Source organism: Macrobrachium nipponense, chromosome 35 (assembly GCF_015104395.2).
Source record: "Macrobrachium nipponense isolate FS-2020 chromosome 35, ASM1510439v2, whole genome shotgun sequence".
Taxonomy (NCBI): domain Eukaryota; kingdom Metazoa; phylum Arthropoda; class Malacostraca; order Decapoda; family Palaemonidae; genus Macrobrachium; species Macrobrachium nipponense.
Window position 1 is genome coordinate 41,768,635 of NC_061096.1, and position 14,849 is coordinate 41,783,483.

Consider the following 14,849-nt stretch of genomic DNA (forward strand, 5'->3'; position numbering starts at 1 on the left):
GCGGCGGGAATGGGTACTAACCACCTGGCCGACCACTGCGTGTGTCGGAAGTTTTTAAAATTCTGTCGGACTTCAGAAAATACAGCTATATATATATCTGACAGGTAAGTTTCATGAACAAAATATAAATTCACAACCATTATATGGACAGTACGCAACTTTGTAGGCTTATGGAGTAAAAACATTTGAAATATAGAGCAAATTTGCTGCCATTATGGAAAAGTATCAGCCATCTTGGAAATAGCCATATATCGTGGTGGCTGGAGGATGATTTTGATGGGGATAATAAGAGTTCTCATGACAAATCTGCTGCTTGTATCACCATTTGCACTTTTTTCCCTCTACAAGCAGTCCCCAGGTTACGACGTGGGTTCCGTTCTTGAGACGCGTCGTGAGCCGAAAATCGTTGTAAACCGGAACATCATAAAAAATCCTAAGAAAACCTTACTTTTAATACTTTGGGTGTATTGAAAACTATGTAAACTGCATTCTTATGGCATTTTTCATCAAAACAAAAAACTTCAAATATTGATTATTTTGCATTTTGGGTGTCATATTTCATCTGCCAGATGAACGTTGTAGGCGTCGTAACCCTGGAAATAATGTATAATGAATATAATTGAAAAGCGTCGTAACCTCGGAACGTCGTAAGCCAAGACTGTTGTAACCCGGAGACTGCCTGTACATACCTTCCTCCACTAAGGAACTAAAACCAACAGCAATCCCATAGTATATTTATGAGCAAATTTATAAAAAGATATCATGTGAGAGAGAGAGGCAGTACATCCTCCCATGAAGTCAAAATCACTACTAACTCTCTCTCTCATGAGCCACCTACTTGAGTTTAGCCAGTCTAAAAGTTGCCATTATAGGTTACAGAAGTAATGGTACCTCTTTCCCGCTCAATTCCCACACAATCAATGTTTTTGTTGTTTGTACGGTGTTTTTACATTACATGGAACAAGTGGTTATTCAGCAACGGGACCAACGGCTTTACGTGACCTCCGAACCGCGTCGAGAGTGAACTTCCATCACCAGAAATACAAATCTCACTCAATGGAATGCCTGAAAATCGAACTTGTTGCCACCAAGGTGGCACACCAACATCATAATGACCACACCACTGAGGCGCTCACACAATCAATGGCGCCTAATATTGTTACTCACGAGTGAATCCATCCATCACCCAAAACTTCTTATTGATACTCATGTGAGTATATCCGTCCATTGCAAATAACCCATTCTCTCTACGGGCCATGTCAGAGAAAACGCATTATAATGGTATGGGGCTATCTTGATCAAAATTTCCTGACTGCTCCAATGTAGTTTCAAGATTGAAAGTACAAAATTTTTTTCTTTTGATGTTTCTTAAAAACTTAATTTCTTTTCAAAACTAAATGCTTATACCTCCAAGAAGACTGAAACAAGACTTGTGTTTTGTTCATTATTATTTATAGAATAAGTAGTAAAAATTGAAGCAAGTCTCTTCAATCATAAGGTAGCAACAACCACTCAAGTTTATGATGGGGCATTATGCTGTCGGCGCTCCCAGTACATGCAAATTTTAGGTAGCATAATATTTTATATTTCATGGCATATATCTTATATGACAAAATACTTTTAGTGCAAAAACCAGCTTTCTGTCAGTTTTATAGTTATACAAATACACAATAGTTTTCTTCTGCAGTTTTCTCAAAACTTGATTTCTTCATAACTAAATGTTTATTTCTCCAGGAAGATTGAACCAAATTCAATTAAACTAGTAAAGTGTGTAGTATATACCTATATACAGTATCTTGATTTTGTCATGAAGAAAATCACTTTTCTGTGCAACTTTTAATTTTACACATATATTAACTTTGAAAAGTGACATCATGATTTTTTTTCAACTGCAAAACAAATTACCCACTTGGAGGTCAAAATTCTAAATTTCCCAACAAGAGAATTTTCATTATTAGTTGTGGAAAATGTGTTAAAAATGTGAATATGTTATTGAATGCTGCCCACCCTGGAATGCTATTGCACATGCGCAGTGTAATAGGGGAACTTTTATATAAAGCGGTTTCTATAACTGAGGGGTCCAAGTCCACCCACCTAAGTAACATGGCCTATTAGTTTAGGTTAGGTTAGTATAGTTCCTTTTATAGTAAGTTTCCTTAGTCAAACCCTTCTTGAACATATGGCTCCCTAATGACTTGTGCATGCAAGGAACTATTCCAGGATGGCCATCATAACAATAACATTCTGCTCTCTCGCTCAGTGTTTTATCCTGCCCAAAACCCGCCTTTCCCTGTTGGGGTCCCCTTTACCTAGGATAGAGTTCAAAGGTAAATTACAGCCGTCCAAATAAATATTACTACTTAAAATTCTTGTTCAGGAGGTAAAACTGCAGAGAAAAACTGCAACTCCCATAGTCTAGGTCGCCGCGGAATAGTTATATAGATCTACCAAATTCACAAATGACAACTTTAAGACTGGCTAAAATCCACTGGGGGCTCCTCAGACTTAGCTGGGTTCTTGACTTCAATGGAGGATGTACTAGGTAGTGCCTGTCTGTCACACATGACATTTTTTTGTAAAATTGCTCATAAATATACCAAGAGGTTAATGTTGGTTTTAGTTCTTATCTTTTATGATAGCATGTCATATGTAAATCCCAAAAAGTTATAGCATCTACGTTCTCGGTAAATTTACGTACATATTTTACGACAAATATGCTCAGAATCTGTTACTAATTTTATTCCTTATCTGCTTTGATACTGTGTAAGCTCTAATCATAGTTTTACAAAATAAAACCATTTTATTTATTAGAAAATCATGTATAACTTCATAAAATTTACGATCGTCTTTTAAAAGAGGCCCCCCAAGGGTTTGTAAATAGTAGTAGTAATTTTCAGCTTCTCATAGAAGGTGGGGAAAACTTTTAAGAATTTTTTTTCTTACACCTTGTGCATTTGCATATCTTCCTTCTAATTGGTTGACCTCAAAGTTTACCCGGCCTGGGGTGCTGCATATTAATTTATACCCAGTCCAATAAGGGTTAATATAATATTTGACTGACCATATAAACAGCACCACCATCATCAACACTAAAAGAATACGAAAAACCAATTCCCAAGGTAATAACCCGTGTGGACATGTATTAGTTTTACCAAAATATAACCTAAACTAGACACGATATTCATTGAATATCTTCAGTTAGGCTAAATGAATAAGGTGATTGCTGAAGGAGTAGCTAGGCTAAGCTAACTGAAATCGATCCCCAAAAACTAGCGGTAAATCCTTAATAAACAACCGAAATGCTATAGGAAACTGCAATTTCCATAAAAATACCCGGCGCAACACTACTATTGCTTTGGTTAGCCATTCACTGCCTATTTAATATGTCTAGCTATACATATATAGTAGTGGGTGAAAATTCACTCACTAATTCGTTGGGACTATATATGCTCATGACATCATGTGGTAGGTACCACACTTTCATCTAATGTTTTAATAAACCGTCAGTTATTAATTAACGAAAATTAAGCCATGGAAACACTAAAGTGAAACCGGTGTCAACTACATGAAAGGTCAATATCCTATAATTAGAGATAAACCAAAATTAGAGACTTATAAACAAGTTTTAAGTCAAAGTTCCACATCTGAAGGGACTTCATTAGTCAACGATGACGACTGACAAAAGTGACAAGTCTCTTCTACAGTATTTGATGGAACAGGCAGATTTCAACGCTCCTGAAAATTAAGTGTTTTCTCCGCATTTAAGAAATAACAGCGGACTTCCGACTATCAAGACATGAACTAAGGTTCAGCAGTGCTGGGTAATTACTCATTGGCAGCGAAGCTGCCAAAATTTTCTGTTAATTCAGCGCTAATAGTAGTCATATCTGGGAGCGCAGAAACGGGTTTTGGTGAGTACTACCATAATGTTACGTAGTTTATTCAAGTCTTCACGCTTCATGCAATAAAGCAAGTTGTTCCCACGGACATTGGGTGCGTTTCTTTGAAACTATAGTAGCTAGTAGGCAATGGCGGTTTCGGGTCATGGAATGCGTACCTATATGTATCAAAATTTATATTACTAAAGATATATGTATAGGGTAAAACATCACGGACGACCAACCCTCATCACACTGGACGGGTCTTATTCACTTGATATTTAATTGGTGAGACAAGAATACAATTACAACTCTAAGCATACCATTCAAAAGATTGAAGTTTCGCCAACATAATGTGATATATGAAAGCCCCATACGAACTAAAATAAGCATGTGACGCTCTTCGTAAAATATGTTTTCAAGGCAGTTTTGAAATCCAATATGGCAGCTACCGTGTGGATGAAAGGGTCTGGTCAGTGATGGACACCATCTTTCCCAGCCTTCCCAGCACTCACTTGAACAATGTTAGCGTATATGTGTAACGTTTATTGATCTTACTCAAGACTACAGTTGTAATCAGCACAATAAAACAACATTTTGTTGCCTATATTAGTGAAAGTATGAAACTTGTTATTCCCAGTCATGGTTTGAACTGAATTCATTTTTACCTTTGTAATCGGTGGTTTTTATCCTTACTGCCATCACAACTGAAACTCCACAGTGCTTATTTGATTGTTATTATACACATTTTGGTCTCAATTCCCTCCACATTGCACTTTAAACAAGTTGCTGTTCCTGGTTCCTAAGCGCGCGCCACAAACACAGTTACGAACAGCAGACGACGACGCTGCAAAGTTTTGTTCCCTAAATTGTTTACTTTACTCGTTATTTAGTTCAACTTTACTTTGTTATTTAAAAATGTTAATTTAATTCATGTCTATTATCCGTTTTTTGCAACCAAATTACCCCGAGAAATTACAGATATTTCTAAAGTAGATACAATCCAATGTTTCTAACCTTGTCGTACATCTGGCTGCCAAAAACCATAGAGGAACAAACTACGGATAAGTGGATTAGGTTTTTTTTTTTTTGCTAGCACTTTTCATTGATTTAAGTCTATATTAGTATTTTGATTTTCTTTAATAACTGTATGCCAGAAATAAATGTAACCTTTAATGTTTGCATGCTAAGAATGGCAAAATCATCGTTGCCACATTAGTGGAGCTTCACACATACGCCGATGCATTATTATAAACTGTTTCCATGAATTCTAGTTGTCATAGTAATGCAATAATGATAAAATTGCTTTAATATTTATGTACATATAATTCGAATACATAGCCTAATTTCACCAATTTCCACGTTTTGTGTAAGTCTTATACCCAGTTTCAAGGGTGAACACACCAATTGGCAACAGAGAGAGAGAGAGAGAGAGAAAGGAAGGTGAAGGAAGGAAGGACAGGGGTGGCGGTGGAGGTGGGGGGAGAGGTAGGTGGCGCTTTTTATGCATGTTTGTATCCATTTCTGAATAATGGAGCTTTTGTCTCTTGGTGCAAGGACGTGTCGTTATTCTTTACGATTAGTGATTCACGATATCCTTATAAATTACGGCACTGGGTGTAATGCACTATAGCAAAATCTCGTTCTGATACGAGTGTTCGTTACACAAATATTGCCGAAAAACTTGCTTCCACTGTCTCTGAAACCCATAGTAGGTATGCTGCTTAGTTGTCAATCAAGTTTTTTTTAATCAAGTATTTTTTACAAGCTAGCTATTGAATAAATTTGTATTTTTCTCTGTATTTCTACAGAAGCAGTCCACAAGGACTGCAAGGAACGTAATCGCGGATACGACATCCACTGGGGGGCCGTCCAATGTATTTTGCAGTGTTTAGTACTGGCCCCTGGGGGGTTAATTACAGTCGTCCGAATAAATATTACTTAAAATTCTTGTTCAGTAGGTAAAACTGCATAGAAAAACCGCAACTGCCATAGTCTAGGTTGCCGCGAATAAGTACCCTAGATCTACCTTTTTCTCAATCAAAACATATGCCCCTCAATGCTATCTATCCTCTTTTAATGACTTTTTGGTCATTGCAAATTCGGCCCCTTGATTTCTTATCATGCGAAAACAGACAAGAGGCCCAGGGACCGAAAATGATTGTGTCACACTACGGCGATAATCCGGCAGTAAAACATCTTCATATATCCAAAAAGTAAATAATAAAGATAAGTATGCGCAATACGATTATAACAATTACATGAATAACTGATAACAATCAGCATGAATAACTGGTACACTGTTCTGTAAGAAAGTTGAGTATAGCAATTATTTACAATAGGTACGAAAGTCAAGATGTCGTGACGTCATAATACAGGACTTAAAAGAACATTCTAATTCCGAAAAATAATTACTTAAATTTGAGTCAGAATCGAGTTACTTTTTCAATAACGAATATTTTCAAATTAATCATCATAAATATGTAAAATATTGATGTTTTACTATTTATTTTAAAAATTATCTAAGTGCAAGCTTCGTCGTCTTCTTCTACCGAAACAGTTGTTTACTTAAAAACGTCCTGGTAAGGGACCGTGTTCCGATTGTTGTGATGAAAGTGCCCCAGCGTCTGTGGGTACGAGTGGTGTGCGGATTTATCACAGGAAATGGGAAGTTTGTTGACACAAGCGACTCCGTAAACATCGAGATGGCATCAATCTTCTAAAATATTGAAGCGTAAGTAAAAATTTCGAAAGCGTTTTGATGCTTGGTGAGATTTCCACTGCCGTGGACACCCTTTTCACTACCCTCTGTTTAAATCTTAAAATTTGGCCTTAATTTCTAACTTTGGAGAAAATACTTACTTCGAAAGGAGAGTAGAGGTCTTTAGCTCCGTTTCTCCCCAACAACAAGTCACGACTGATGCCCATCTCCGGTGTCAGGACGAGTTATAATGTACTTTTTCGGAGGGTGGCATGCATTGATAGGCTAGTCGTTGGCCTGCTGCAGGCCATGCGGTGTTTTACCCTATATGATATTTACTAAAAATATAACAGTAGGCTGGATATTGCGCAGATAGGTAGTACTGGTAATTCTAAGCCGTCATTGCGCAGTATAGTAGACTATGGCAGTTGACGTTTTCCTATGTTATTTTACTTACTGAACAAGATTTTAACGTAATATTTATTCGGACGACTGTAATTAAAACCCAGGGGCCAGTACTAAACACGGCGAAATACATTGCACACCCCAATCTCTAGTGGATGTTGTATTCGCAGTTACGTTTATTGCAGGGTAATTCTAAAGAAAAGCTAGTTCCGCACGGACTGCAAGGAACGTAACTGCGGCAACGACATCCACTAGGGATTGGGGCGTGCAATGTATTTCGCCGTGTTTAGTACTGGCCCCTGGGGGTTAGGCTAATTACAGTCGTCCGAATAAATAGCTAGGTATTAGTAGTAGTAGCCTACTTTAAATTCTTGTTCAGTAGGTAAAACAACGTAGGAAAACGTCAACTGCCATAGTCTACTTTACCACGGAATGAGGGCTTAGAAATACCATAGTATTGAATATACTATGTGTTATAATGTACCTATTCGAAAATGTTGCTGTAGAGAAACAAACTTGGTTCCTGTGACTAGCCTAGGTAGTGGCACTGGGACCGGGAAACCTCTGAAACACTAGGCCAACGATTCGTGTTTTAGTGTAGTACTTCTTTTAATCATCCCAATACCTAGATTAAAACTCTACAAAAAAAGGTAAGTTGGAAAATTACACACATGAAAGGCTGAAAGACTTACTTATGCTGAAGGGAAGCCATGGCAGAGTAAGTAGCGACATCACTAACAGGAGGAAAAGTTTATGTTGAGTTTAAGAAGAGCAGTTGCTTTATCTTTACAACGGCACGTCTGCTGTTCTTGTGTTTAAGTGGGTTTGGGTATATTCCTCATTTTCTATTACCTTTTTTTCACCACGTTTGGTATAATACTTTTACAATAGCTGTACTTTTCATGTAAATTAATATTTTCCTTTCATTGGCTGTTAGAGGTGCTAACTTTTGACCATTATTAAGTAGCTACTATGTCCTTTATTTTAAATTTTGGATTTAGAATGTATTCATCACGCCGTCTAGTTTAATGCCTAGGTAAGCTAAATTTTCCTGTACTTTTATTCCTTCGATGTTTAGATTAATCTTTCTTATTATACATAATAATGTTGGTTTTAATTTAAGTTATTTTTAGTAGTCTACACCACATACACACATATACTATATGTATGTATGTATGTATGTATGTATGTATGTATGTATGTATGTATGTATGTATGTATGTATGTATGTATGTTCTATACTCAATTATAACAACTACGTACCTCGGAACAGCAAACTATGTATCAATGCAGTGACACAAAATTGCAGTAATAAAAAGATTAACTTCGTGCTGTTAGCCGGAACGTATTACATGCAACTGCAATTCTAATCAATTTAGAAAGGAAAATGTTAACATTTTGCGCAGCTTTTTTTTTTTATCGTATTGGTAATTTTTCATATATTGCTGTTATGATTAGGTATGTGCTGTTTTACGTATTTTTATATACTGTGATGCATAGGCATTGGTACCTACATAGTTGAAAGTTGTTTATTGATAAATACATTTTAAATAAATACTGTTGTATTTAAAGATCATACGCGATTTCTTTATTTATTTGTTGGTTAATAAGCGAGAGGTTTTACGTAATCTTTGATGCAAGAGAGAGAGAGAGAGAGAGAGAGAGAGAGGAGAGAGAGGGGGGGGGGGGGTCGGGGCGGGAAGGGGGGAACTGAACAATGTCTTTTGATGAAAAATTCGTACCGTATGTTTCTTTATCAGACAAGAAATTGCAAAACGACAGCAACAACAGTTTTGTTAGTTATATTCCTTGAATATTGGTAGTAATAAAAGTCATCTTAATAATTTTGCGCGAGTTAATATACAGATTTTTTTGCGCATGTTACGTTAGGCGCTGCTTCTGACAGTAATTGGCTGCATCCTGAGCCACGTTTTACATGGCTGGAATTTGTATACCAGCTTATGCCTAGCTGAGATTCTGAGATTCGGGAATCTGAATCTATTTTTATTTAAATTAACGGGGCCTGTCATCACAACATAAAGAAATCCATGCGTCCATATCTCTACATATGTATTCGTCCCGTTGGTTTTAACGGCAGAGCTGCCCATTTTACTCGTTTTAGTTTGAATTGTGTAATAGTCCTACAGGGAAAAGGCGAGCAAATGACTCAATATTAGAGGAGAATTAGCTAATACAGTAGGTGTTCTTGTCATTCATTACAAACTGCGAAGGTTAGGCAGTATAATGCACTTATAATATCTATTTAGTGCAGATTTCATGTTGGCGATCAAATATTCTTTATAACAATTACACACACAAAACATCCTGATTGTAAAGGGTACTTTCAGAATACAAGTAGTAATCTACAAAGAAAGCTTACCCTACCTTATGTGCCAATTCTTTTAGTGAAAGCGTGACGTCATTTAATTCGAGGGGTTATAGTAACGTTAATCGTTGAGTGAAGTATATTGCTCTTGAAATGCAACCGTCAAACAATCGTGGCAATATTTTGGAGAATGTATACAACGACATAGTTCCATGCAAAACCTTATCGCAAAATGTGAATGCATGTCAAAAGTGTTCTACTGATCAATGCACAATGCGTGGGTGTGTATGCACGCATCTATTATGAATCCTACGTTCCTCCTCTAGCTGTTGAATCCAGAATAAATTTGTTATTTCCAACATCAGCCACTTCGCATAATATTCTGTAGTGACTTGTCACTCCTATACTGCGCTCCTCACCTTTGTTTTGCAGGAACTCTGACACTTGAGTTTCTTCAAGCCTCTCCTGTTCGATCACCCATTCTAACCTTTACAGCCAACAATTTCTCGGTCTTCTTCTTCTTCTTCTTCTTCTTCTTCTTCCTAGTTATGCTGACATTCTTATGATATTTCATTCTCTCTGTGCGACTAAACCACATCATATTTCCCTACTCTCTTTCCATCTCTTTCTTTCCTTCTGAAACCCTCTAATTTTATATATCTAATTTATATATATATATATATATATAATATATATATAGATATATATATATATAATATGCGTGTGTGTGTGTGTGTGTGTGTGTGTTTATAATGGACTGTCACTTTCACGTAATATTCCTGTTTCTTAATAACTACAATGACCCTCTTAAAAGAAGTCTTTTCTTCTGGTGATGTCTACGGGAAGTCGTCATTCTTACTACAGTAGATTCACATCAGCCGTGCATTTGGTGTCTAGGGCAGTTCCTTACGGCACTCCTGATTGGCTGTTGATAAGCCAATCACAGGGCAGGAAACTCTCAGTCTCTCTCGAGAGTTCACGTGGGTACGATCTATGTTCCACCTCCCCTGAGGGATATGTCTTTCAAAAGAACCCCTCAGGAGAGGTGGAACATACATCCTGCCTATGTGAACTCTCGATAGAGAGACTGAGAGTTTCCAGCACTATGATTGGTTTATCAACAGCCAATGAGGAGCGTCGACAGCCAATCAGGAGGGTCGTAAGGGACTGGTCTAGACATTAAATGCACGGTTGATGTGAATCTACTGTAGTGTGGGTAGGTTCAATTCCAATCACAGAATGAGAGAGTTTCTTCATTTATTTCCCTTCTGGATTCAAGGCTTGTAGTTATAGGACTAGCTAATAAAGTCTCAAGAGATTAAAACGAGGAAATGTATTCAAGCGCTGGGGAAGGTACAGTGTACTACTTCTAAAACCGTAGTCTCTGACAAGAAAAATAATCCTTCCTTTCGACTTAAGCTTCTTTCTTTCTCTTTATTAATTAGAATAAATCGACCTTTGCTCCCAAAATTTCTCAGTTTTACGTGATAACAAAAACACACAGTTCTATCGCAGCAAGAATCTCTCGCTCACACTACAGACAAAATTCCAACAAAGGGAGAGAGAGAGAAAAAAACTGGTTTCAGGAAAAGAAAGACGTCATAAACATCATTTGGGGAAGTTCTTTGTCCGCCCAAGCCTCTTTTCGGTCAGCTTAATTTTCTTTGGTCTTATCTGAGAAACGTCTCGGTCAGCTGGAATCCTCCGTCTATTGGTGAGGAACCTGCTCAGTCCACAATACCAGAGAGGGAGAGAGAGAGAGAGAGAGAGAGAGAGAGAGAGAGAGTAAATGTGATTATTACTCATGAAAAAACACAATTCTTTCAATTCTATTTGATATTTTTTTTCCAGGTTTTATTCATCTTTTATCAATTTTATCGTATTCATTCATCTTGACAAGTGTTGAGTAAAGCAGAACACAGAAGGTGTCTTTCACTAATCCTAATAGATAAATGAATAACAGTTTGAATTCAATTCCTAAAAGTTCCTTTTATGTCGATTGTGCAGTTCATCCGAACCTTTATCTCAATGACACTTCTAAATACTTGGACTTTCAGATTTCGTCATAGAACTGTAGAAGCAGTAGTTGAATAATTAAGTTAATTGATTATTTATCAAAAGTATGAAATCATTCACTCCGGAGGTTAGAACGATGATTCTGATCATTAACATCCATCTAGCGCCTCAGAGGCGTGATCAGTATGGTCTTGGCCTGCCACCTCTGTGGTTGCGAGTTTGGGTCTCGGGGATTCCATTGAGGTGTGAGAGATGTGTTTTTCTGGTGATAGATGTTCACTCTCGACGTGGTTCGGAAGTCACGTAAAGCCGTTGGTCCCGTTGCTGAATAGCTACTGGTTCCATGCAACGTAAAAGCACCTTACAAACAAACAATTAACAGCCTTCTTTCGAGAAAACATACAAGTCTTCTTAGGCAGAGTAGTCAGACTTATAGGCCACTACCGCAAGCGATGTTACGGTACGCGGTCATCTCGGTCTGTTATTGTTATTTTATTTTTCTTTCATGCATTGTGAATAGAGTAGCAGCCGTAATATAACTGTACAAAAACATGAGGGAAAGAAGTATTAATTCATCCGTTGTTTTGATTTAGGAAGCTATCAAGATTAATACCCAGTTTTCCAGAGATTTACAGAATTTTTAAGTGAATCACGTTATAGGAACGTTTTTTTTTTTATTTTAAGCCCAGCTAAAAAAAACGAATGTCCAAATAACGGTATTTCGAATTTCGCGATATATATACCTCATAGAACGAGAACAGAACCTTAAATTAAGTCAAAAGCCTAATGAGTAGTACAAATACTACCCGTCTTAAGAATGTGTATAGGCTTAACAAAATTGGGAGGTTTTTAAGAAATGTGTTCACATATTTTTTTATAGTTGCCTGGTTCGTTCATTGCTATCCTATTTCTTTCTATTTCAATTATGTTTTATAAGTGTTATATCCTCCTTACGATCGCAGAGAAAAAAATCCATTTTATTCATTTCACATTTGTTTTTTTGTATATAAAAAATTCATAAAGGGTGCGTGCATCATATGCTACTCATGGTAATTCATGTGCTTATGTGGATACGCAAACACACACACACACACACGCATATATAGATATATTTATATATATATATATATATATATATATATATATATATATACATACTATATGTATGTGTTTGTGTATGTTGATATTACCCGTAACGAGATGTTTCAGAGAGCAAAAACCAACGTAACAATCTTTTTATATTTGCTTACTATGATTTATACTTCCACACATTTGTGAATAATCTTGGAAAACGACTTTTTGGTCATGTTTTCCACACTTAGTTTTTAGGTAATAGATGAACAGCTTCAACTCAAAAGTTTTCTTTCTCGTGTTTCGTCCACTGTGAGCTTTCAGCGAAAAACCTGTTCTTTCACTCTATCTTAATAAATCACTCGGTAACGCTGATATTATCATTATGTTATAAATAACTCTGCTACTGTTGCAGAGGCTATAGCTACCACGATATTGATTTCATTTCTTCGTTTGCCTTTTTAGAAAATGTCTGTTATCACTAACTGACATCATAAAGTCGCTTAGAAGCTGTAACATCTCAGGACCGTCTTTTCGTCTTTGATCTCTGAACTTTCCAAACAATAACCTCATTCTTCTCCTGTCTTCTGCAATAGCCGCCCGTTCGTGCGTGCGTGCGTGCCTGCCTGCGTGCGTGCGTACGTCCGTCGCAGCACAGGTGTAGTTCGAAGATTGCCCGTCAGGTGGCAGTGGCAACGGGTGCGGTGGGCCTTGCACCTTCTGGATGCTCATTGCAGAGTGGACCCCAGCGGGACGATGAGTGCTCGTTCACGTGATGAGATTTCTCCCTTCCAGTATTACCGCCGGTATTCCGATCATTAGTGCCCGAAGGACATTGTGATGACGTGGAACGGAGTGTCGCCTCTCGGGTTGTGATAATGGTACCAGCAGCTGATGAGTCAGGAGGGTCGACTGCTGTGCGCCCTGTGACGAATGCCTATGGCGAGCAAAGCACTTCCCCCAAACAGCACCGCTCCCTGGACGAAGACAGCCAGAAGGGCCGCAAGAAGAAGCAGAAAAACAACAAGAACTCTAAGGAGAAGGCCAAAAAGCATGCGCCCTCCGCTGACCCCTCGCAGCTGGACGCTGGCAAGCAGGCCCTTAAGGAGCTGCTGAAGGAGAGACGGAAAACAAAGAAAAGCAAGACCTCCTGCACTTCGCTCCTCAAGCTCTACACGACCATTTTGGCCGGTCTGATGATCATAGGGGGATTGTTTACGTTATTATTCTTAGTTCCGATGACCATTGATCCTGCGCTCGCGACCCTCACTTACGAGTTCCACCCCAAACCCGTCTTGTGCATGACCACCTTCGCCGATTGGGTGTCGGGACAAACGAGTATAAACTGGTGTTCGTGCACGATGGGGTGCACCTCGGACATCTTTAACTGTTCGCAAGTAGTCGTAGTGTACAGAAACTGTAAAATGACCAATAGCTCCTCCTCGCCCACCTCCTCCCACACGAGGGGGAACAGGGGGAGTTGTACCGTGTCCAGCAGCTCCTCCTCCATCGTCAACACGACCTATATTGACCCCGACCATTGGGACGTGTTGAACGCCTCCCTGTACATAAACGTGAAAGGGTGCGGGTATCCCCCCGCGGTGAACTGCACCACATTCTTTGACCACTACGGCGTGCCCGGGCGCCGTTTCTGGTGCTATTACAGCAAGATGGACCCTTACCTGGTCATGCCCGAGTATGACCGCGAGGCGGCCGAGATGGAGCTGGTCAACTCGCTGGGCTGGACCGTAGGTGCCCAGATCGTGGGCATTCTCATCATAGTCTTGCTGCATTGCCCGTTTATTGCATTTTTCAAGAACTTACTCCGTCGACGAGCGATCTTGCAGACAAAGTAAGTCATGGGGATGCAACTATGATGTCTTGGACGTGTTCTTTCACATTACAGTGTATGTCCATGTATGATTTTTTTTTATATATATATTTTTAGGGTTGCAACTTTTTTACAGTTTTCTTACACACACATGTACACACACATATATATATATTAAAATTAAACTATATATAATATATATATATATATATATATATATATATATACAAAATTGTATATTCCGTTTTCATCCCTTTTAATGTCTCCAATTTGAAAACATTGATTATCATAGAATTATTCTCAAATCATAAAGTGCAAACAAACTTTTTTTCCTGTATACAAACAAACAAACAAACATAAAAAAAGAAAAAAGAAAACACGATGTTTCATATATTATTTTTTAAAAATATTTACAGCCTATTCTGTCAATGAACAAAATAATGTTCATCCTTTTCGTACGTTCCACGAAACGAGTATGATTCAGTTTATTGATTATGCAACAGGGACCTGCCCTTTGCAATGTACTGTTGCATGAAGTAATTCGTCTACCTCATAAATAACCTTTGTTTACTGAATATTTATTTCAACCTTTTGGTGAGACTTACACACTGGATTCTTCAC

General features: G+C 38.0%; 1 protein-coding gene and 1 long non-coding RNA gene across 3 annotated transcripts in view; one reads left to right on the forward strand and one right to left on the reverse strand.

Moving 5' to 3' along the window:
- The window catches only part of LOC135208676 (uncharacterized), a 67,589-nt gene extending 59,823 nt beyond the window's left edge, over positions 1 to 7,766 (reverse strand). Inside the window, exon 1 of the long non-coding RNA XR_010313198.1 lies at positions 7,677 to 7,766. This is a non-coding gene — a long non-coding RNA (uncharacterized LOC135208676). The remainder of the gene's footprint in view (positions 1 to 7,676) is intronic.
- Positions 7,767 to 13,081: 5,315 nt separating this feature from the next.
- The window catches only part of LOC135208677 (uncharacterized), a 113,758-nt gene continuing 111,990 nt past the window's right edge, over positions 13,082 to 14,849 (forward strand). The window contains exon 1 of one of the 2 annotated variants that reach the window (XM_064241116.1): positions 13,082 to 14,249. In XM_064241116.1, coding sequence (XP_064097186.1) covers positions 13,276 to 14,249 — 974 coding nt within the window. In that variant the 5' untranslated portion in view covers positions 13,082 to 13,275. The remainder of the gene's footprint in view (positions 14,250 to 14,849) is intronic. The other variant, XM_064241117.1, reaches the window with a different exon arrangement.